The following is a 25,348-nucleotide window of genomic DNA, read 5'->3' as shown; positions in this document are numbered from 1 at the left end:
CTATAGAGTATACAACTAGTTGTACAATCTGCAAAAGATGAGTTTTGTTTATTCTGCAATTCCGTATTCTGCGTTTACTAAAAAAGATGCACAAAAGTATCGAAAAATACTTACCAGGGTTAAAACCAGGGACCGCCATACCTAACACCCACATCCTTAACCACTGAATCACTGCTATCTTGACTATTTACCTCACTTAACTTCTATTTTATAAATGAAAATTCTGCTTCTTGGTAAATGCTATGATTTCACAGATCTGCTAATGGAAATTCTAGGTTGTTCTAGAACATTCTAGGTGTGTTCTATTAGCAGCCCTCAAAAATATGTGATCTAAAAGATATGCATGATTTTTGAAAAAGTAAAAATGATTTGTTGTCATGCCTAAGGATAAACTGTTTGAAGGATAGTCTTATTCGAACGTTAATCAGATGGCTGCAGGTTCAAGACTTCCCAGGTCCAGTCATGGAGTTTTTCTCCTTTCTCCACCTTTTCAAACACACTTTATGTAACAACTCTAAACAGGCTGTAGAACCAGGTGTCCTACAGACCTTCAGCACTTGTGCTGTAAAGCATTGTGCTGTAAAGCCTTTTAAAGCCTTATGTGGCCAGACTGCTTTTTCTCTTTGTCATTGGGTAGGGAGAGAAAAAAGAGTCTGGATCAGTTCAAATCCCACAATAATCTTGACATCATGGGGCTAGTCACAAGTATGTGGTACAGTATTTTACTGTATCACTGTATGGCCCTATGCAGACAACTTCATAGTAATAAAAGTATATCCACGCAAATTGTAGAAAAGGGAGGGCTTTCTAAACCCTGGAGGAAAAACATATTGTTATATCATAGGTGGCAGCCAAGAAATGGCTGCAATGTTGCTAATGTTAATTAATTTTAATAATGCACACAGCTAGTCAGTACAGTGTGGACACCTCATACAAGTTTTTTGATAGGTCACTGCTGGTGGGTGCTTCATTCAAGTTTGTTAGTATGGATGCATTTCAAGTAGATCTAAAGTGCTTCCTTCTTTGCACTGCTGCAATGCAGCCTGGCAGAAATTTAGTAAGTCGCAAAAAGTACTCAGCACTAAACATGCATTTTGATTTAAGGCTCTGCCATGTACACAGTTAAGCACTATTTTGTTTGTTATTTTGATGTTTCAGTATCAAGGTTTCTTGGTCTCATGTGAGGTGCTGCTAACACCTTGGTGTGGGTGTGTGCATAGGCTTGTCAAATGAAGGTGCTATGGTACAGAACTACAATATACTCCCTTTAACATTCATGTAATGTGTACCTTACTCCCCACTCTTTAACATGTCATAAACTGAAGTTAATTATTTAATAATAATGCAATGTTTGCACAGTGTGCACACACTAACGTTTTGCATGTGCAAGCAGACAATCTCATGTGGCCCCAATGGTGGCAGCTCAGAACAAAATTAATGTGGAGAAGCCAATTTCTCCTGTCCAGAATGATATTTCTATGTTTCGTACACTGAGCTGTTTTAATACACTGCTTTTTTGCGGACATGTGAGCTGGGCAATATGAACAGCAATTTACAAGTGGACACAACTGTAATCTTACGATTCATGATACTTAATACCCATTCAGTTGTTGATACATAATATTGACTAGATAAGCGCAAACTTCATGATCCCTACTACACAGTACTACTGGGATAGTACTGTATGATCTGGGTAAGTTAGTTGTATTGTTAGATATGTATTATCATCATTTCCTTGCTACTGGAGATTTTTCCACTGATTCAGCACTCACTCTGGAAATTATTTGCTGAAATTGTATTGACATTTTTGCTCACTTATGGCTCAGCCAAATAACTAACAGTTTTTACATACTCTGCACACAGTTATTCTGTAACTGCTGACCTGCAATTGCTGCTGTATGTAACTTCATATTTTTATTTTCAAAAGGGGTTTCCAGAAACCTGACTGTACACTAATAAAACTAAAACCTGTTAGAATTTGCAATGTAAAAAAATCAATACCTTTCAACCTTCTAATCTACTTCCTTCTAGTAGAAAATTATAGAAGTACCTTAAAATTATGTAATCATTAACTGCAGTGTTTTGTAGTTTTCTTCCTATGTATTTATATTCACTCTCAAGATTGTGCAGTTAATTGTTATCAACTATGTAGGACTAATTTTGTCAGTCATTTTCTGATGGCAGCACAATCTGCTGGCTTTTTGATGGACACAAAAATATCTTACTTCTCATGTGCATGATAGGAATATTATTGCTCCAGTATCTGAATGCTGGGGTAGTGTTTTAGCTATCCACTCCTTTGGCATGGCTTCATACCCTCCAACCCTAGGTTAACTTGAACTCACCAAAACCTTCCCTTTTGTACAGCTACAGCAGGGTGTATGATAATCAACCCTACCAGTATCTCTTCTCAAACTTACCAATAACGTCTCTTCAAACAGAGAGTGAAAGACGTCATTATGCTTAACAGGCTTAATTTCAGACTTAGATATGTACCAACTTTGTTTTTTCCTCTCCGGTTGTAGGTTCCTTCTTAAAATTATTGTTCTTCTTGACCTGCACTTATATATACAAGAGGTAGAAACCAAGGAAGGTTGGTAGCAGGTAGCAGTAGTATACTGTTACCATTCATAGGTCTGGAGGTCCAGGGTTCAAATCCAGCTTTCGCTATTTTTCTATGCTACGTATATGTTTTTTGATCAAGTTTTTCAATTTACATGACTGCGAGAACAATAGCAGCAATGTACATGATAACTTCTGTAGCTACCAATAGATACAATCTTTACCTTACTTATTTGTGACTCCTTTGCTGCTACTGGCAATGCCACTCCACATTTGTAGGGTGTGAAATAGTTAGAAAAAGATGTGTGACCTACTTTATTGTTCCTTGCTATCATGTGCAGTGAATGAAGATTGATTACAGGTGGATAAAAATGAGGAAAGATAATAATGTTTATGCAAAGTTGATCATTACCTGCATTGTAGCTACATACTTAAAGGTTGTGCCATGAATAGGGGTCTACAATTTGATTTTGAAATCTCTACATACTGTACAAGATTTCAAAAGAATTGAGGACCCCTCACCATGAATTATCACAATTAAATTATTTCTTGAATTATGAGTGAAACGCCCTTGTACATTAAGGCTACTACCATACAGTAGAGATCACTTATACAGTAATTTAGTTCACACACATGTGGCATTTTGTGCATGGCACCATGCATTTTCTGCATGGGTAAAGGCACAGCCCAGAGGCATATCCATGCATGGGAAAAGGCATAGCCAAGTGTTAGAGCCACACATGGGAAAAGATGCAACCATACATGGGTAAAGGCTGATAAAAGGCAGAACCATTCGTGGGCAAAAGCAGAGCCACGTGTAGATAATGAAATTTCCATGTTGCACAGAAAAGAGCATGGCCTTCACATGCACCAGCTCCATGTGTGTGTCATGGTATTGTTATTAGGCATGTTGTACTTTAAGTATAGTGTACATACAGTAACTACCTGGCTATGTATGGGTTAAGTTTTAATGTGTTCATCAAGGCTGCAACAGGACTAGCATTGTCTCGAGACTGCAAATCAAGCTCTCCATGATATATAAAATAGTGACAATCGATTTTAATTGTACCGTTCATGAAGTATGCATGATCACAAATACCATACATGGGTAAAAGTTTACTTTGCTACAGTACTACTTGTAAGGTCGAAATTTCTTACAAATAATTATTATTCATAAGGTCAAAGTTCTGAATCACTTACAGCTACCAGCGAATGGAGATCAGAGTTCATGTACAACCCAGACCACCATGCATTCTTAATTCACAGTTCAACAATGTAGAATAGCCACCAGTTACATGTACTGTACTGGATTATGTGTAGCTAATGATCGTCTTGGCTAACATTTTCTTGTGATTTTAGTCAGTTGAAAAATTAATAGAAAGTTGGCCTCATGGTAGTAGCTAAGGTGCAATTATGATGGTAAATTATAATACTGTGATATTGTTTAGCTATAAGAACTGCAGCTTGATAAGTTGAGGTCTCCTTCATCATTGTAGGAATGCTTGGCCTATGACCACACCAATGATGAAAGGGAATGCTAAAGCGAAGTTATCACCCTATAGCTTAAAAAATAACATGCTGACACATAAAATTTATACAGTAGCTTAATATCATCTGGACAAATTTTGCTTGAGATAGCTGTGACCAGGGTTGTAAACACAGTGAGCAGGGGTGCTTCCACACGTGGAACGTTGCCACATGGGCAACATGGCACAGTGGCACATGCAATGTTTGTGCTTCGCACACCCAGCATGGCTGCACAGCACAATCAGCATGGCTGCATATCACATATGGCATGGCTGCATGGCACCACAGGTGGCCACATGTGTTATTGTGAACTTATAAGTGGACTGTACTGCAGTTTATAGTATAAATACACATAATAAAAGGAGGACTAGCAGGCTGAAGTTGGTTTTGTAACTCCTTTATTGAGTTACTCTAATACAGTGCAGTAATTTGCTCTAATGAAAGAGTCACATGTCATATGTAGCTGAGTCTAACATGCAATGTAACTTTGGCAAAACAAATCATACTAACAAAATGACATATTTTACTCAGTTATTGTGGTAATATCATAAGTACCCTCATATATACTTCTCGGGCTAAATGTGACTGGGCCTGCAAAAAATAGGGCACATGAGCACAAACTACATGTTGTCACACAACAGGTCATATCTCAGTATGGAAATAGAATATTTGCATTCTGTAACTTGTGTGTTGTAAAGCCAATGAAACGTTGAATAAGGGTTCCAAACTGCACGACCATAGCATGATGGCATACAAAGGTATAAGTCATGAAAGTTTGAAAACTTTTTGTTCCCACATGCCCTATTTTCACATTCCTGATCACATATGCTCTTTCATAGTGGTTGGTTAAATACATAACAGCATATACAGTAATTGTAAGCAAGTTTTTTTAGTGATTTATAAGTAAGGGATTCACTATAGACAAAGGTATCTTCATTATTTCACATACCAAACTTAGCAATACATGCACAGATAGTTGTGTATATACTGTATAACATCACAAAATGAAAAATAAAAACAGTGCAACAGTGATCAACAAAGAGTATAACATACCTCTTTGGAAAGTCATAAATTTGATGGAAACTGGACGGCAAAAAAGTGTACTATTTTCTGTTGTTAGTACTGTAACTGTGTAGTTTGTGAATTCATTTAAGTGAGAAATAGTAACATTCTGCTGTGTTGTCATTCCACTTGTAACCAATACACCCGTGGCTGTAACTTGAACTCTAAAAGTATAGAATACATTTTCACCAGTTTGTATAGGTGGCAGCCACATCAGTGAAACATTAGTGAAACCAGGTTTAGTTGTTATATTCCTTGCATTCATTAGAGCTGTAAAAAATAATCAGTATTACAGTCAATCTACTCCACTATTTACCGGCTTTAAAATGCTATCATGAACTGCACATAAATGAAATACAAATGTAACCCAGCCTATGTAACCCAGCCATGTGGGCACAAAATACAAAATAGGGATGATATCACAGTACAAGAATTCTGCATCCTGTATAACGCGTATTACAAAACTAATCACATGTTTAGCAATTGTGTGACCTTAGCATAATGACATAATAAGACATTATGAGATGTGAAGCTAGGCATATTTTAGGTACACAATATGCATACCCAGTCACATTCAAATAATGGCTATTTGAAATAAGTTTTATTTCATTCTATTTCAGTGTTGTATTTTTGTTGCAAACAAACATGGCTACTTTACTTATAAGCTAAGCTTTCAAAGCAAATTAGTGCAATTACATCAAGGATCCATCAAACAGTATGGTAGTACTGTCCCCCAAACCTAGGGCACCCGCCAAAAGACTGTCATTAATAATAATCATAGAATAATCATATGCAACAAAAAGCATGCACCTTTATGTTTCAGTCTAACTAGCATATAGCATTTAAAGGAAGACAACAATTACAGGAGCACAAAAATATAGAATTTTTAAAAATTCCAAAAGCCAATTTTTGGTCTGCCTGCCTCACTGTCTGCCTGCCTCACTGTCTGCCTGCCTCACTGTCTGCCTAAACACTGTTAATTGTAGAACCACCGTTAATTTTTATGTAAAAATGCCTAACTTATATCTGGGATATGCCTTTTTGGGGTAACAACGAATGTCTGCCCTTTGCACCTGCTCTATAACCAGGTTGCATAATTATTAGCACATATACATAATATTATGTAAATAATTATGGCAAATTATTAAATAACTATATAAATAATCAAGGGATCCACCACTTCTGAAATAGCACGTGAGATATTGAAATCACTATTATTTCACTGATTTCTGGAAATCACCATTGTATGATTTCTGCAATTTTAGACCTTGGATTCAAATTTAATGTGTGGGAGGTGAGATCAATCTCTCAGATATCCAGAAATCTTCAGGATTACTGGACATTAAGGGCAGATTCAGATTTTGTCTGAGTGGTATGCAAGATTTCTCGAAGTGTTGAACCCCTCATCATTAATACAACTACCTGGATGGCTCAAAGGAATATCAGAATGGCCATAAGCAAAGGATGGAGAGAATCCATACACTATTGTACTCATCAAAGCCGCAGTATTGCCATGGGTTATTTCAGTCACACCCTCTGATATATTCACATGTATACCATAAGCTTCAGCAACATTATTGACCATAATTGGTACCCATTGATGTGTGTCTAATGACCTGTTCACTCCTCCTGATATCAGGTAAATCATGTCAGGTTGATAATACTGCGCTAACACTATGATGTTAATATAGTGTGTGTAGCCAGATATACCTTGAAGTGTAGAGGACTGAAATTTATTGCTGTACTGATTTGTGGCTGGTACTAGTATCATCATTGGATCACCAGTAACATCATCATCCCGATATCCATGACTAAACTGAGCCATTAACACATGTTTATTTGAATAAATTGCACAATATTCTTGTAGCATTAACGTTTTGTTAACAGACTCTCCTTCACCAATATTATAAGACTCCCTTGTATTGTTACAGCAAATGTCAACAACAGTGGAGTTGAATGCTGCCAGTATTTTAATAGTATATGACCTTCTGGTGGCTAATGGTGCAGTATAATATACTCTACCCCATAATGTGGTGGGTGGAATTTGTTCCACTAGGTGATCACAATTACCCAAATGTCCTGGTACATTACCACACTCATGACCACTGAGCACAGATACTGGTTTATCTGTGACAATTTTAGTACCAGTTAAGTCATCAAGGGATTCAATCAACACGGTTTGGAGCCTCCTGATCATAAATGAGTACTGTATACCAGCAGTGAGATTAACTGTAGAACTAGTAACACTAATAGTGATTGGTTGTGTGACTGTCAACTTCATCATTGTGTTATTTTCTGTACCAATTACTAAAACTGCACTCAAGAAGGTAGCTCTGTAACGTGTTGTCCTAGGTACAGATATCCCATAGTACACATATTCTGAAACACACAAATCTACAATTGGCAAGCAAAGGAATGTATCAATGCTATTACCCGGAGGTCTCAAATTCTGGCCAATTACAGTCACCGTATCACTTCTAATCATCAAATGAATTCCTTTATCCTGATCATTATGTGATGTTGCCACCAGAGTGGTAGGAAGGTTGACAATAATTTCTTGATTGTTAGTGAAATTACCGCTTGCAAAGTATCCCACTCCTGGAGCTTCAATTAAGTAGAATACAAATTGTGTATCTTGGGTAATTAACATAATAGAGGGTGTTTCATTCTGAAAATTATCAAAGTATCCGAAATAGTAGTCCCTAGTCATAATGCTGTTGACTACATCTAGTAAAGAATGACACTGAGAATAATGTTTCTAATCTATATTAATTTATGTCTTTACGGAATATTCACACATTTATTAAATTATAATTAAATTTGATACTTGTGGGTACATGTTTGGGTGGCAAGTAAAGTAGAGTTGTAACTATAATGCAAGGCTTGTGAGTCACTGTATTCTACTTGTTTGGATAGCACTTGTGAAATTCAAATTCACTGTTTGTCTAAAGAATGACGCAAAATTATACTGTACCTGCACATCTAAACTAGCTTGAATGTGACTCATACAGCTAGTACACAAAGGCCTGGCACCAGGGTTCATTAAGCCTTACCTTTGCCAATACACAGGGAAAGACTGTGACCACTTTACTGTGTACATTTGGCTGAGCCTCAATTCAGAACAGTACACCATTCTTTTTAAATTAAAGAGTTGGGCTGGAAAGCTGGTAAATGAATAATTACACTCAATTTTATACTTGAAATTCAGCATAGCTATTAATTTGTCAAGTACCCTTTGTATAAAGAAAAGGTTATCAAACAGTATGATAGTGCGGTTAGTAGGAAATGTTGGGAACCTACCACAACGTTGTTATTATCAATGCGACTTCTTAAAGAAAGAGTCTTACTAACTAACGTCAAATATAACAAGAAAACCATTACAAAAGCACAAATATGAATTCATAAAAATCACCAAAATCGTTACCTGCTTGCATAACTGTCTGCCTGACCACATTCACAAGGCTAGAGGCTAAACAATGCATTGTACAACCACAATTTTATGCCACAATACCTACGTAACTCACATCTAGGATGTTCCTTTCGGAGTTCTTATGAGTGTCTGCTTTACCTTCACTTTTTATCTTCGATTATGCTGCTCCTCATCTTCATGCAACGAAACCATATTTAATTAAGGCATTACATTTTCATATCAACACTATTCTTGAGGAGATGTTACGAAGTTATTTGAAGTGCTTACACTACTGTAAACGGTACTAGACACTCAGTTCTACCTGTAGCTACACGATAGGTTGAATTACAGTAGATTTATCAATGAAAACGGAGTATGATGACCATTCCCCAATGATCTAGCCACACTTTAACAAACCAGTATGGCAACCACACTCCTAATGGTTATGATAATCAAGCATGACTAGTTGCTACTCATGACTTACTAGCTGAAGATTGACTATAGTCTCACGTGGCCAGACCCTACTCTTTGCATGGTGCTTACCGATTGATAATTATAAACGCCTAACTGCAAGAGGGTCTGGAATAATTTGGATAGTAAAGTTGTTCTGACACCCTGAGCTTTTTCAGGGTGATAATGAAACACCTGGTTAACTTTCATTACACCACATCATATTGCGGACTGGTGGATTACTGTAAACAGAGAAAGAAATTTGCTAACAACCCGCAACATGACATGGTTGTGATGAAAGTTAACCAGGTGTTTCATTATCATTCTGAAAAAGCTCAGGCTGTCAGAACAACTTTGCTATTCGAACTATACCAGACCCTCCTGCAGTTAGGTACTCATAATTATCAATTGATAAGTGCTGCATGAAGACTAGATTGACTAATAGCAAGAGTTATATAGCTTAGCCTACATGTACATACATGCTGAAGCCTGTTTATAATTTACCAGAACAGGAAGAGAATACAAGGCTAGCTATATATTGTAGTAATAGACACCATACTAGAGTGAACTATCAATTATCGGGCAATATGATTTTCGAACAGCTGCCACTTACTTCATAGAAATCCAACAGCTTAGGTTATTATACCACAAAGTAGCCTACACTAAGCAGCAGTTATCCTCCATAAAGGCAGCATGAGAGTTGCAGCTAATAGTATGCTTGCTCTGATAAATGCAATGTTCGAACAAACCTATCCAATGACTTTTAATACCAGAAACAATGCCCAGTTTTTTTCAAATTTATATATAATAGACCTGTGTTCATTAGCTATCAATGACCATAAAATGGTTTTGAACCAGTATATTTTGTGCTTCTGCAAGAAACTCCCTAATGATAAAGTACAGAAACTGGTAAATACATACTTGCATGTGTAAAACTGTACTTTTAAGCCAATACCAAGGATATTTCGTTGGCACATTGTATTTTAACTACTACAAGAAGGAGATGTATGGAAAGTGAAAACAATGAAGTAACGAGAAGCAACCTCCTGATCTTCCCTATGCGTATGTTAGTCTAGGTGGCCCACCACAAATACCACCATAAAAATTATAAGGTGTTCCTTTCTCTACCTTATATGGGTGCGTAAAGTAGCGGAATGTCGGCAACTTTGTGTGCCCATATAAGGTATAAAAAGGAAATTCTCTCATTTTTAGGATAATATTTGTGGTGGGCAACCTATAAGGATGGTCAGGTGGTTGCTTATTATTACTTCCTTTTTTCACTTTCCATGCATCTACTTCTTGTTGGAGCTAAAAATACAGTGTGCCAACAAAACATCCTTGGTATAAGTTTAAAAAAGCAGTTTAACACATGCAAGGTATTTATTTGCCAGTTTCTGTACCATATTTTTATTGTGAAAATTTCAAAAATGAAGATCATCACAAATATAGCTAACTATGAAGTCCATCGTAATAGTTTTGTAATGATAATTTGAAAGATTCTGTTGTGGTGCATTCGACAATGTGGTGTAGCAAAGAGCTCCATGATCTTGGTGATGACATTAAGGAGTACTTGTAGGTATCTGTATTACAGAACAATTCAGTTAATCTGAACATGTGGCTTGATCTGGTTTGCAGTTGATATTTTAATGTCTGGGAACGAAACTCTGGAATATATTCTGAGGTGTTCTTTTAGCACTGGTGCATTTCTTGCAGAAGCATAAGGTGGGCATGGCTAAATAAACAAGTTGATGTTGTGCTACTTCTAAAAAGTGCTATAGTAATAGTAATCCCCCCCCCCAAAAAAAACACCTTTGCTGTAAAAAAAGACGCATCCAAGAATCTACAAGTATCTGTAACCCCACGTAAAAACAGATAAGCTGTAGAAAAACACTCCATGAAATTAAATTAATAGGTAACTGAAAGAGCTGATATCTAGAGCGGCCAAGAATCAATAATGTTACTACAACTGACTATGATTACCAAAGAGCACCTTGGCTGTAAAACAGGCAAATAAAAGTAATCGGAAACCAAAACAGCTGATATCTGAAGTGGCCAAGAATAAAAGTTAGGTTAATACAGCTAACTCCAATTATTAACTTGCAACGTTGAATCTTAATCATTCAACTGTGTTCTATACATTCACCCTTGCTACATCCTAAATTAATTCTTTGTAACTCTAATTGGCTGGTAATTTGGCCACCTTTTTCAATATTCAGTGTAAAGAAAAAAAGGCGGCCAAATTGCCAGCCAATTAGAATTACAAAGACTTAATTTAGGATGTAGCAAGGGTGAATGTATAGATCACAGTTGAATGATTAAGATTCAATGTTCTCATTTTGTAGTTAGTTGTATGACTTTTTATCACGTAACGTCATACAAATCTATTGAGAGATGTTGCATAATCCAGGACTAATATTGCAAAACTGACCCTACACATAAAATTAATAACTCACAGTAGTAGCCATGCTTCTTTTATATGGGCGTAGTTTCTTGACCACGCAACTGACTACCATGAGTCTTGATAACAATAGTAAAAACCAGGCACCATGCAGCTAGCTAGGAATTAACCAACTATATATTACTGTAGGTTTTTGGTTGGGCAATAATACATAATTATTATTAGTGTGTAATTCTCGGATTTCGTAATTCATGAAATATTCGTAATTCTTCAATTACATTGCCATATGCACTACTAAGGAAGCGCTTGTTAAAAAATTCGCTTTTAACAATATTACGCGCAGAGGTATCTTCTAAACTGTTTTATAGATTGACTATCGTGTTTTTCCCACAAATTCTCTTGACAAAACCTCAGCAGTAGCAGATACAGGGGGGGCTGGGGGGGAGCAGGGGTTGCAATGGTTTCAGCTGAAACCCCTCTGAAAAACAAGGCACATGCTTGAAATCAGTTTAGAACACACACACACACACACACGCACACACACACACTGTTATGGGACAGTGTTTGGAAGAAAAGATCACAATACTCTAATAGATCAGTCACTTTACATTTGCTTTAAAATTTGTAAGTAACTACTAAATTTATTTACAACAATTAACATAGTGAAATAGTTTAAAATACTCTCTCAGATCTTATAAAATCAGCCCCCAGATCCCCATGGAGATAGCGTTCATATCTGTTGTATGCTTCATACTCCATTGTGTAAATTTTACTGTCAAAGTTAGTCCCCTCATTCTTTGACCTGCTCCACCACCCCTGAGACCAGCAGCCAAGTGCGTAATTCATGTTCACTATAATAATAGCTAATGACCTAGTTAATTCATTTGATGCCATCTTCGCATCAGCCCTATCAGTAGTTGGCAGGCAGGCTCTTCATATGCAATAAGTGCCTCTAAATAATTACTGTTTTAATGGTTTAAAGCTAATTACCGCTAATTCTAAAGGTTTCACTTGCATTTTCTATAGGCTTTCATACAGTATAATGGTAAGATCTAACAGTGAAACATTGCTGGAGAGTGATTATTTTTGTATCAAATATTACTAGCTAGCTAGCTAGACTGAAGCTACCGGCAATTACCATGTTCCAGAGTGGAACCCCAATTTTTGAAAGTCTGGATCTGCCCTGGCAACTATTCTGAAAAATTCTCCAAAACTTATTTCTATCAGTAGGCCTAGAAGAACCTATGCCTATAAACTACGTCATTCCAAAGTGGAATGAAATCAGGAGTTTTCTGGATTATTATTATTACAGCCTTACAGGATGCATGCAATCACACTGCTACATTTATAATTTAATATTATTTATGCTGTGCCTTTCTTGCACTTCTAGAGACTGGTACTGAATAATGAGCTTTCTTTCAACATGATCACTTACAATGTTTGTTCAACAAGTTCAGCACCAAATAAGGCTAAAATGTCCAAATTTTCCGGTGGGTGGCATTCAGTTGGTTTGCTTTGCCCTCTGAATGTCAACTTTTAGAATTGCCACTGCTACAGTTGGATAATAAAATAACACCATGCAGCAATAATAGTGTTTAAGTGTTACCAAATTCAATCTCAAAAGACTAATTTAAAAAAAAAATTCCTGTGGGGGTATGCCTCAGACCCTCCTAGTTGGAGCATGCTTCAAATGCTGAGTTTTGCACACTTGTCAAGCGACTTCCACTAATGCCCACGTAAGAATATCCCAGATGTATAAATCTGAAACCCCGTCTGAGAATTTCTAGATCCACCACTGCTCAAAGCTGTTCTTCATTTTCGTTTGCATACGTAGTGGATACGCCCCTTTCAACTCGAAGGGATAGGCTATTCCTGGTAGCCTTTGAGGCCTGCACCATTGTTTTTCAGTTGTTAAACACCTGTAAAACCCGAAGGGAAGGTAATTCACAAAGTCTGAGGAGAGTTGCCACACCCATATTTCAGACTGCTGAAAAGAAACCACCTCAGAGCAAAGTTTACTTGTGTGGAAGTTTAATACAGATTCCATTTGTGACCCGGTCTGCGAAAAGGGGTCTTATAGCCTTTTCAATTGCATTTACTTGGCAACCTGTAACTTGACTTGTGTATGTGGTATCACCCTGAAACTTAGTCTCCATATACCCCTACCATAGCACTATGGCTAGGTGTAATATGAAGGTGACAGGTTGAAAACATGAAGAGGTATGAGTAGTCAAACTTTACAAATTGGAAAGGCTGTAAAACCCCTTTTCGCAGACCGGGTCACATTTTTGCTTTTACTTCTTACGTAAAAGCTGCTTTTACCATTATTTAATGATTTTGCTCACGTGGGTGAACAGGTAGATACAGTAGGTACACACACACTTTTATGAAACAAAGTGGATATTTAGCCAGTCATGATGTAAAATATTTATTTTGCCAGTCATTTGTTGTATAAACATTAGGAATTCGACCCTCTAGTTAAGAAACATGGTTGTAGGATTAGGAACAGTGCCCTCTAGGATTAGGAACAGCGCCCCTAGGATTAGGAACAGCACTGCTAGGATTAGGAAAAGCGCTCCTAGGATTAGGAACACCACTTCTAGGATTAGGAACAGTGCTCTTAGGATTAGGAAGATGTGCAAATAGGATTAGGGCACGGTTTTTAGCCATTAGGTTAGGGTTAAGGTATGGGTTAGACTATATAGTATTTTATAATTGTAACTTTTAATAGTACAAAAACAAGAGGAGTAGCCAGCAAGCACCAGTGGTACAGTGGTATGGTGTGGGTACTCCAAACCTGGATGTCCGGGTTTGAACCTCAGTTGTGTCAATCTTTTTTTTCTTCATTTCTTATACTTCTCATGTCATGATTTTTTTCTAAACAGCAATGACTGGCTAGATATCAACAGCCTTTATGAAAACAATTTCGCACGCCTGGTTTAACAATTTCAGTAAACCAGGAACACGAAATGAAATGACATTTTCATGTTGCATGAAAACAGCATTTTCTTGGTTCCTGTAAAATACACACTTGTCTGTTACTCGTCTGCACTTAGTCTAGCTTTACTTGGCACATTACTGTGTGTCCCGACTGACCAAATTGTAAACACAAGTAATCAACAATTGATACCATATAGCTTAAATATTTAGAGGGGAAATTTTGCTTATTTTGTGGTTTTGGGAGTTAACAGCGAAACTTTTATCCTTGAAATATTTAGATCTCCATAAGTGACCAGATCTGCAAGAACCCCATATCTTAGCACATTTTTCAAATTCCATTTTATTATGTTTTCTTAATCTAAACAACCAAAGGGATGGTCAACTGAAGTTTCAGCTCTAGAAGCCAAAAACGTTTGAAGTTACAGTGCTACAAATGGCAACAACAGAAAAATCGATTTGTACAGTTACAATACAGAAAATTGACTACAGGCAATTAATTAAACAATCATAACTTAGAAATGCAGTCCTCTACCAAGATGCAACTTACACTATCGGATTCTTCATGAACAGGCGGATCCATTGTTGGGTAAGTTAGTCCTTCCTATGACCAGGGCAAAGGCAAATAAAAACAATAATAAACCACTCGTCCAATGTAAGGCAGGCTAACGCTCATAACTTTCATCTCCTTGTGAGTACTGACACGGAGCAAAGATTTTGGAACTCCTCTTGCTTTGGGAATCGCAATGCTACCAAGGTTTCTGGTGTTATCACCTTCCTTCATTGTGAAACAAGCGCTTAAAAATTTTATGGAATTTTTTTACGATTTCGTAAATGCTCCACCCATTGCGTTTTAGCATTCTACTGTAAAATTAGACTTGTGCAAACACATGTGATTCATGCAGATCTGGTCACATATAGTCTAATACATTTTAGGAGTGTTTGCAAATCTGCAAAAAATTTACATTGCTCAACCTTGAAAAATTTACTCCTCAAAATATTTAGGTTAGACTATACGGTAGTGTAAGTTGGTGTGGCTACAAATAAGTATGAAAATTGTGTATTATTGTCTGTAGGAAAGTATAGTGTGCACGATACTACACCATGATTACTTATTAGAATTGGGTGTTGTTGCATATAAGTGGGAATGGCTAGTGCAAAAGTTTTCCTGAAGAATATTTTTGATGAATTTGATGATTCATTTGCACTTTAATGTTGATCAGTAAATAATAGTACCACAATCAGTCATTTATATTGTTCACTTGTCAACCGTAGTCCAGTGATGGTGGTTGTTTGGTAGGTATCCAGATAGAGTTCCAGGGGCGGATCCAGAGTTTGGAAGGGGTGTGCACTTTGTTGAAAAATCGAAGAGCAAAAAAAAAGAAAAAAAAAAATTGGTCACAGCAATAGTGGCTGCCCTTTTCTAAATGTGCTTACTATATTAAGATGGCTTCATAGTTAAGCTACACTGAATGCTTTATTAGAGTGACTGCTCTATTAGAGTATCTCGATTTTATATGTATTTTTTTTTGAAAAGAATGAAGGAAGGGGGGACATGTGCCCCCTGTGCCCCCCCCTGGATACACCACTGAGTTCCTATATGATTATGCAATAGGATTAGTGATACGATCAGCCACAAATCATAGCTCCTGATTGCATGAGGCTTGAGGCCAAAATTTATTTATTTATTAATGCTTTACAACACAGGTGCTGAAGGTCTGTAGGACACCTGGTCCTACAGCCTGCTCAAAGACTTTAGCTACATAAGGTGTGTTTGAAAAGTTGGAGAAAGGAGAAAAAATCCATGACTCGACCTAGGTAGCCTTGAACCTGCAGCCATCCGATTTATGCTTAAACGCTTACAGGAGTCAACCAGGTGGTCAGGATGTTTTCTCCTTGTTATTTTCATGTTAGGAGTAACTCATTATCTCTAAGTACCCCAAGTAGAACCAAATGGACACTAGTTTATTTATTAATGCTTTACAGCACAAGTGTTGAAGGTCTGTTGGACACCTGGTCCTACAGCCTGCTCAAAGGCTTTAGCTACATGAGGTGTGTTTGAAAAGTTGGAGAAAGGAGAAAAAATGCTTGGGGGTTCCCAACTTTGAAGCCACAGGGGTTTCTAAGGCCATCTTAACAATCCTAGTTAAACCCTGCACTATCACACCAAAGCTAGTCTTGGGATGGAAGAGCTACTCTTGGAGTTGGGAAAGCTGGACTCGAGTCTATCACACAAAAAACTCCTTGAAATCTGTGCATTTCCTTCCCTGATAGAATAACCCATAATCCCATACCATACAAAAATGTTCTTTTTTTTCATATTATTATATTTTTAATGTGATTGGTTATATAAACCCATTTCCAATGTACAATAGTCTTTTTTTTTCCTGGGCTAGATGGACTGCCCTTGCCACCACCCCCAGCACTAGATGTTAAAGTGCTGGACAGCTGGAAATACCAGCAATCAAACAAGGCCACTAAACTCCAAGTGACCCTCGGAGTAGGCCAGATCAATATTACTGATTGATGGACAGCCAACTGAAGAGCGATGACCCCTCAAACACATCACTTCAGATTTTAACAATGAAAAGCAAAGCCTACATCGCAGCCAGAATAAGCATTTGCTGTAATTAATGCTATGCTTCTCAGCCAACATTGAAGCAAGCTTCCTGAAAACTGTTGTAGCAGTGGGCCCCATGCCAACAGTAGCCGCAAACACCAATGGTGAAAAGCAAGCTCTCTCAACCTTTCTAACATGCTCATCATATGCCCATCTTTTTTTCACGTTCATGAAGCTGGTAACATCTGGAAAAATGGGAGCGAAAATAAGAGTGCACAAAAGGGTTGAAAACCTTGACGTTGAAAAATGCACGCTGCCTATGTCGACCCCAAAAATCCCTGGCAACAACATCAAGACGGGCACCATCTTCACTATTGGCAGTAGCAAATTGCAAAGGCTCACCATCAAGAGGCTGGAGAGCAGGCTCAAAACCAACATCACTGCACACCTCACTCAACAGACTTGCAATTAAATCCCTGACTTCATTGTGGCAGATAGATGGAAACCCGCCACAGGGACAAGTAAAGGCATGCTCCACACAAAAGGGTTTACCACAAACACATGTATGAGGCAAGCTAACAGGTTGCCATCCAAATCTTAAACACAGGGCATCATGAAACTCCCCCTTGCTTAGGCAAACCCATGTTCAGCAATAGGTAGCGTCGTTAACCAACACGACGTGCCACGCTATGATGTAGCTTCAAAGGCACGTCGCAATTGTGGAGACAGTTGATCACAAAGCAAGTCTGCTTGAGCAGATAGATCATTTCGGCGTGAGACCCGTAAATCAAGCTTGCACTAGTACATTTGCTGATAAACATCTCAGGAACAAGAGGTACATTTTCTTAAAAGATGGTCTCCTAGTCCTGGGGGCGGGCTTTGGGGACATCGTTGAAACCGGGTCACTACTGTTGACCCGGATGACCCGCTGACCCGGGTCAGACCCGGATGTAACCCAGATTACTTTAAAGTGAGGCGTGTGCCAACTGCTCCGTTTTGAGTGCCGACTAGCGCCTTAAGTACGAGGGTGTCTTTGCTTAACAATGGTAGTCAGTGGGCATGTTTCCACATCGGTTTGCAAAAAAAAGATACGTTTCCTGTAAGTACTGTAGGTGTGGCTTTGTGCATACCTAACCAGGGCCGCCCACAGGGTGGGGGGGGGGGGGGGCAACTGGGGCATTTTGCCCCGGGCCCCAGCCTGAAAGGGGCCCCAGGAGGCCCCATGAAGGGCCCCCTGAATACCTGTTTAAAAGATCGATATACTCTAATAGAGCAGTCAGATCTAAATACTCTAATAGAGCAGTCACAGTATTCTTCAGAGGAGCAGTGTAGCAAGCTTATAGATAAGGAGATATGGTTGGTGATGGGTAGTTATTGTCATTGCCAGCAGGTTGTGACCTTTTCTTTTTCTTTTTTTTTTGGTCTTCACCTTACAACTTTGGTCAAGGGCCCCACTTTAACTCTTTGCCCTGGGCCCCTTAATTTCTCTGGGCGGCCCTGTACCTAACACACCATAATTTTAAAAAGTAGGACACATTCCCGATATAAAGTGGGCATGGCTCATGAAAGAAGCTGACCTTGACCTATCTCGTACTATAGATTATATATTCCCTACCGTACAATAGCAATCGATTAGTAGGTGTGGCTCCACATAAACCAGTAGGCAGCTATGAGCATGGTTTCGTGCATATCTGTAGACTTTAATATCACCGATAAATGGGCGTGGCTGCACGTATGGTTGAAAGCAGTTGTCCAAAAGTGGGCGTGGCTCACGAAAGAAGCTGAGTTGCATCAGGAATTGACTATGACGCGTGTATACACTTCCGTACCGTCCAACTAAACAATTTGATTAACACGTGATCCTAGTTTGGTACATTGCATAGACACTAAAATTTTGTTTTTGTACATTAGCGATTTACCCAATGGGTTTTGCTAATCAATAATAATAATAATAATAATAATAATAATTGCAGATCCTATCCGCTGGGGCTTATCGGTTAGAGATTATAAGCGAAGCGATAAGCCCTAGCGGATAGGGTCTGCGATGTACCAGACTAGGTCAGACCTGGATACTTTTTAAAGCTGGTCTGACCAGGATGACCCGACCCGGTTTCCACGCTGTTTGGTAGGGTCCGCAATCCGAAAAATCAATTTCTACAAATCAATCCCCCTACCATTGTGGAATGTCCATTGTAGTATCTCATTGCTAGATCCACCATGAAACCGGAGGCACGATTGTTGTCTTCACAGAAATATCGTTTTCGGTATCTCGCAAGATGCAAAATTTATTTTTAAAATTTCATGCTCCACACAAAGGACAGGATGAAACTTGCTACTTAGCCAATCGTATGCATAGTTGTTGTAGTTCAAAAGTACACACAGAAATAAGTAAATGATTTGCTGGGTGCCTGACACAGGGTTGCTTTCTTTGAAAAAACAGACAAAGAAATACGAAGTTTCGAATTCAAACTGCCCTACCACCCAGGGCAAGAGAAACCAACTCTTCCTCATAGTGTTTCAATATGGTTGGGTGTATAGTCTGTCTATGCTGTTAGTTTAGAAAAGATCTGAGACTTCTCACCATCTGGGTGACGAGCGTCAAATATTTCTGAGGTATCAAAGAATTGTACCGAGCTTTCTACCTATTTCCAGCGCTTCTGCAGCCACAACAATCATAAATTATTAACTAAAATTATGGAAAATGTGTCTCCGATCGTTTGGTAGCAGCGGTTATCAATTATTATTTCATCCACAGCTTCTACGCCTCGCTCTAAGCTATGCATCAAGGAAGCAGCAAAATCGTCCAAATCTGACTTCACCTCTCACGCTCCACAGCAGCTTCAAATCTTCACTAGATCACCCCACATCACCATTATGCTGCAAAACATCCCAAAACAAACCGAAAAAAGCACAAAATCTGTAATTTTTTATTCGAGCTGGGTGGAGCTCCAGTGGTGAGCTGCTGGTATACTGCATCATATGAAATCACAGAAACACCAACTGCTACTACTACCAAACGTATTGAACCATCATTATCATCATTCTAAACAAAATCAAGTGACCAGTGTGGCTTCAGAAGTACTGGAAAGCAGTTTGGTACCATTGAGAGAATCCCTTGAAATGACGCACGAAAATTTTGACGTTCTTCGCCCAGATGGTGAGAAGTCTCAGATCCTTTCCAGACTAACAGCATAGACAGACTATGCATCCAACCCTATCACATCACTATGAGGAAGAGTTGGCTTTTCTCGTCTTGGCTGGTAGGGCAGTTTGAATTCGAAAATTCATGTTTCGTTTTCTGCTTTTTGAGAGAAAGCAACCCTGTGCTGGGAACCCAGAGAATAATTTGCTTATTACAGTGCGTATTTTTTAACTACATTAACTCTAGATAATATCTAGCTAAGCAGCAAGTTTTGTCCTGTTCTTTGTGTGGAGCACGAAATTTAAAAAATAATTTTTGGATCTCACGGAATACTAAAATCGATATTTCTGTGAAGACAACAATCGTGCCTCCGGTTTCATGGTGGATCTAACAATGGGATACTACAATGAACATCCCACAATGGTAGGGGGATCGATTTGTGAAAGTTGATTTTTCGGATTGCGGACCCTATGTTTGGGGAAGGGACTGATTTTGTTTCAATGGATACACAGTTAATACAACCCATACACGCGGTATTTTTCTGTACATAAGTTCATAAGGCTTTCCATATAATAATACACACAGGGAGATAATTTGTCAATATCAGAGAGTATTAAGGTGATGCACCATGTATGTAGGACACCTGCACCATGGTGCTAGAGTAGTATAGAACAGAACTCCATTAACAAGTTAGACTTCATTTGTCAAAAATACCCCTTCTATTTCTTTTAATTCTGTAATAGCTATCATACAGTACTAGTGATGCACCGATACTGATACTAGTATCGGTATTGGCCCTGTTTCGGTTTACACTACTTTCACAACATTTCATGCCCGTGGGCACCCCCACGCATATATATTGATATATTATACCACAATTATTTCACAAGGTTTCAAGATAGTACAGGGCACTTTAGTGCCCTCTACTATCTAAAGAATGATTTCTCACAATCAGTAGTCAAAAATTAGGGTTAGGGTTTGGGTTCAGTATAAATCCAGTTACGGGTAGGGTTTGGGTTCAGCCATATTCTTTAATACATGCTAGATCACTATTTTTATATTATCTTGTATTTAAGTACATCTAAAATTCAGGTTTCTGGCAGCTGGCAGCGGTGATACAGTGGTTATGGCTCTAATTCATTATGAAATGTCCCGGGATCAAGCTCAGAATTTTCACATTTTAATATTTTTTTATTTTTTACAAGTTTTTAATTTAAAGTCACAAAAGGCATCAAGCATTGTGAAATTAGTGCTACCCCCTATTTCGGTGGTATCGGACTTGTATCGGTAAAGCTATAAATGCTGGATACCAACCGATACTTTAAATCAATTACTTTCAAGATGACGGTGTATTAGTGCATTGAACGGAGTTGAGCAAGAGCTGATATAGGCCATGAATTCTTTGAAAGAAGCCAGTTATTAGCATTATTAGTCCAGTGTAAACAGTAGTAAGCCACGGAATAAAATTCAGTGAAGCCATAAACTATTGTTATCTTCATGCAATTGATAGCCACAAAACCAGCAAACAACTGGAACATAGCTGAAAATTAAGTATAATGGCCACTTCACGTTTCAGTAAATGATAGTTGGGGTGCACATTCAGATGCAAAATTAATTTTATGGCATGCCTGCATGACGTATTCTTACTTTTGATGTGGTATGTGTGGGTTGAGTAGTCATAATTATGTTGTAAATAAGTAAACAAACAAGTAGAAGGAAAATTAAGTTAGATTAGGGATCAAAAGAAAAAAAGGAGTGAAACAAGGGAATAGTTAAAAAGTAGTGAAGCAAGAGAGGTTGTCTATGTCTGCAGATATACAATTCAGTTATGGTTATAGACTGAAGTATAGGGATTAAGAAATGACCACTAATATATCTGCAGGTATAGACAACTTGTTTTGTTTCACTACTTTTTAGCTATTCCCTTGTTTCACTACTTTTTTCTTTAATCATTAATCCAACTAAAAATGCCTAATTTTCCCTTCTACTTGTGAGTAATGAGTAGTTAATTCGCCAAAATTTTGCTTGTCAAATCCTTGGTTGTCCATTTTGTCAAAAATTTCCCATTCCAAAATTTTGTGCTATATAGTATATGCACAGACAGCAACACACATTTCCAATAGGTGGATGTGGCTCCTCATAAAATTCTAGAGCATGTACACCCAAAATTTCATCATTACATCTACAATAACGTTCATTATTTATATATATCATGTGATCCAGACTGGTCAGACTCAGATATTCTATGAAGCCAGATGACCCAAACAAAACGTGATCCAAGTGACCTGCCAGAGGATAATTATTATGACAAAACCCAGTGTATTCTCCTGATACAGTGAAACATGACTTTAAATATGTAGTTACATGGGTTGTGCAGTCTCTTTAATTGTGCTATTAATGATACCTTATTCCGTACACCTTATCATTACTATTTTGGAATTGTTATGAGGATTAGGCAGACACCACCACTACATTATGCAGTATTGATGTGGATCATTGTAAAAACATACATTACATAATATGGTACTGCCCAACAAAAGTTCACCCTCACAAGTACTTCTGTTGGATTTAATCAAGGCATGGGAATTTTAAAAGATATGGGGAGTTATTGCTAAACAAATAAGAAGATGATAATCTTGTTAGCATCAAACTCAGGAGGACATACACTTGATAGAAAAATTTTGTTTGGGAGTACTTTACTGTAGGTGTTGAGATAATAATTATTTTAAATGTGGTTAATAATCACAAAATATAGGCAACAACATAATTTTATTGTGCAAGAACAATAGCCAGAGGTCCAGACAAGATGTTAAGGAAAGCAGGAAAACATCAAATTGAGACCATCTTTGGTGTTGTGGTAGAAGTTACCTCATATTTCCTTGTATGACATAACCACAATAGTAACCAATGACTCAAGTGTGGTTCTAGGGGAGTTTCACCAGTTTCTGATAACCAGCCAGCTTTCAAAAATCAAAAGTAATTAAATCTTTCAATGAAGTTAAAGTCTAAAACCAGGTTTATTACTAAAGAGATCATTCATTACGTATACTAACCTTTAGCAATCAAATTATATAAATTGCTACTCTCCAGTTCACAATGGACCAAAATTGATTCTCCTGTGCATCAAAGCATGTTACGTGCCTCTACAATAAATATCATTTTAGCTGTGATAGCTTCTGCAACCGCTTGATAAGGCATTAAATCTTTTTATCCAGAATTTCACACCTTGGTGATAGTGACTATTGTGGTAAGTATTTATTTAAAAAGGATTTCACCACATGACATAATAGGACTAGCTTATACGGACATTTAAAATATATATAATATGATGTCATTATTTTACGTAATGTTCATAGAATGATATGATGGTAGTCAATGTGCCTTAATTTAAACAGTGATGATTAACAACTAGTTATCAATGCCTCATACCTATACAAGTACACAAAATTGGAATTTTCAACTAGAGTAGGGACCATAGCACATTGATAAAAAGTACTGAGACAAGTTGGAGTAGTCCATGATATTAAATCACAGTAAAACAATAAGAAGTGTTATATTCCTACTGTGCTCAATATACCATAATGGAAATGCACAGTAGGGATTTAACACTTCTTATTGTTTTACTGTGATTTAATATATGGACTACTCCAACTTGTTTCAGTATTTTTTATCAATGTGCTATGGTCCCTATTCTAGTTGAAATTCCAATTTTTTGTGTGCTTGTTTGTTAACTTTTTTTGCAAATAATTATTACGACCGGTGAGCCCACGCATACCACATCTGAAATGGCGCCACACGCCACAGCTACAGTATATCAATTTATTGTCTGAAATGTGAAGTGTCCATTACACTTCGTTGTCAGCTATGTTCAACCTGTTGCACAGCATTTTGGATCAAGAACTGTTCGAAAAGCACCTCTGCAATCCCCGCATACCAAATGAAAGAAATGGTGCCTCGCACTCCTGTTATATCAATTATCGTCTGAAAAGTGAAGTATCCATTACGCTTCATTGTCGGCTATGTTCAACCCGTTACACAGCAGCACAAATCAACAACTGTTCGAAAAGCACCTCTGCAGTCAAAGTAGCCACTATGAAAAATACGGACGATTTCCATTATGAAGGGAAGCCATCACATGCTACCACCAAATCAACACTTTTTGCTGTCAGCAAAGATGAATGGGACACAAAGGAGGACACTGGTAAGTCCATGAAGAATGCATTGCACGTACTGCGGTATGCCAAAAGGCACCTCTCGGGCCAAAGCGACATCAAACAGTGAAACATCAAGCCCGTAGCCTTAGCTATTATCGAGTTACGTTTGTCTGAAGGTATCAGTCAGTTACTCAGTCAGTCAGTCAGTCACTAGAAAATTCCATTTAGATAATTTTTTTTTAAAATTCCGTTGCAACTTGTTGAAAGCGTTTCGGGTCGATCTGAAAGCTTGTTTGGGCTTAGTTTTACCTAACCAATACTGCCTCATTGTCATCTGGGAAAATTGAGGCTGGTTTTTGGGTGATGTTATTTCGTGGGCCACGCCTACTCCTTTGTGGTCCCTACTATACAGTACTATCGTACTGTATGATATTACAGTCATACCAGGTATGTAGGATGTAGTTACATGCACAGTACTTACTTCCAGTAAGTCATACTTTGGTAAGCTACAACCATTATGATAAGGGCTGAGAAAATTGCATTATTTTCTCGTGGGTTAATCTACAGTACCAGATATATATGTATATTATCAATGCAATAGTCATAAAAAGTGATCTAGATAATTAATGTTATTTTTCTCTTCCCTACCTACAAGTATTAACCAGCAATCAGAAAATAATTATTTAACTAAAATAACTAATTTGCATAATCAACCAGTTAATAGAATAATATCATTTTAGTGGTATAGAACAATAAAATAGAATATAGCTTCATTACTACATGATATCATGGTATTAAGTACTGTAAATAACACTAACCTTGGCATTCTACATGATGTATTATTTCCAGTAAACTCCCCAACAGTATAAGCTGCAATACTTTTGATCTACTTACCTACATGTGACATAGTAACAAAATGTGTATAATGCATATACACCATGTGGGAAAGTGAAGGACACTTCTATAAGCACAATTAATATACATACATATTATAGTTTATGCTATAGTACCACAGTATTACACTGTATAATAGTACAAGCTCACAATAGCATCTACAGCTATTTTAGGCTATCCTGAGCTAGCCCACTACTGTAAATGCGAGTAATAAACAAAAATATGGGTTTACTTGATTTGCTAGTGTTGTATG

At 37.7% G+C, this 25,348-nt stretch overlaps 1 protein-coding gene across 1 annotated transcript in view; it reads right to left on the bottom strand.

The window, feature by feature from the left end:
• Positions 1 to 25,089, bottom strand: part of LOC136263173 (uncharacterized) — a 114,735-nt gene extending 89,646 nt beyond the window's left edge. Inside the window, exons 1-3 of the mRNA XM_066057685.1 lie at positions 25,020 to 25,089; positions 6,574 to 7,878; positions 5,143 to 5,421 (exon numbers count right to left, since the gene is read on the bottom strand). Coding sequence (XP_065913757.1) covers positions 5,143 to 5,421; positions 6,574 to 7,861 — 1,567 coding nt within the window. The 5' untranslated portion in view covers positions 7,862 to 7,878; positions 25,020 to 25,089. The remainder of the gene's footprint in view (positions 1 to 5,142; positions 5,422 to 6,573; positions 7,879 to 25,019) is intronic.
• Between the last annotated feature and the right edge of the window lie 259 nt (positions 25,090 to 25,348).

This window comes from Dysidea avara, chromosome 1, assembly GCF_963678975.1.
Source record: "Dysidea avara chromosome 1, odDysAvar1.4, whole genome shotgun sequence".
NCBI classification, from domain to species: domain Eukaryota; kingdom Metazoa; phylum Porifera; class Demospongiae; order Dictyoceratida; family Dysideidae; genus Dysidea; species Dysidea avara.
Note: the sequence above shows the minus strand (reverse complement) of the source record. Positions and strands in the feature narration are given on the sequence as shown.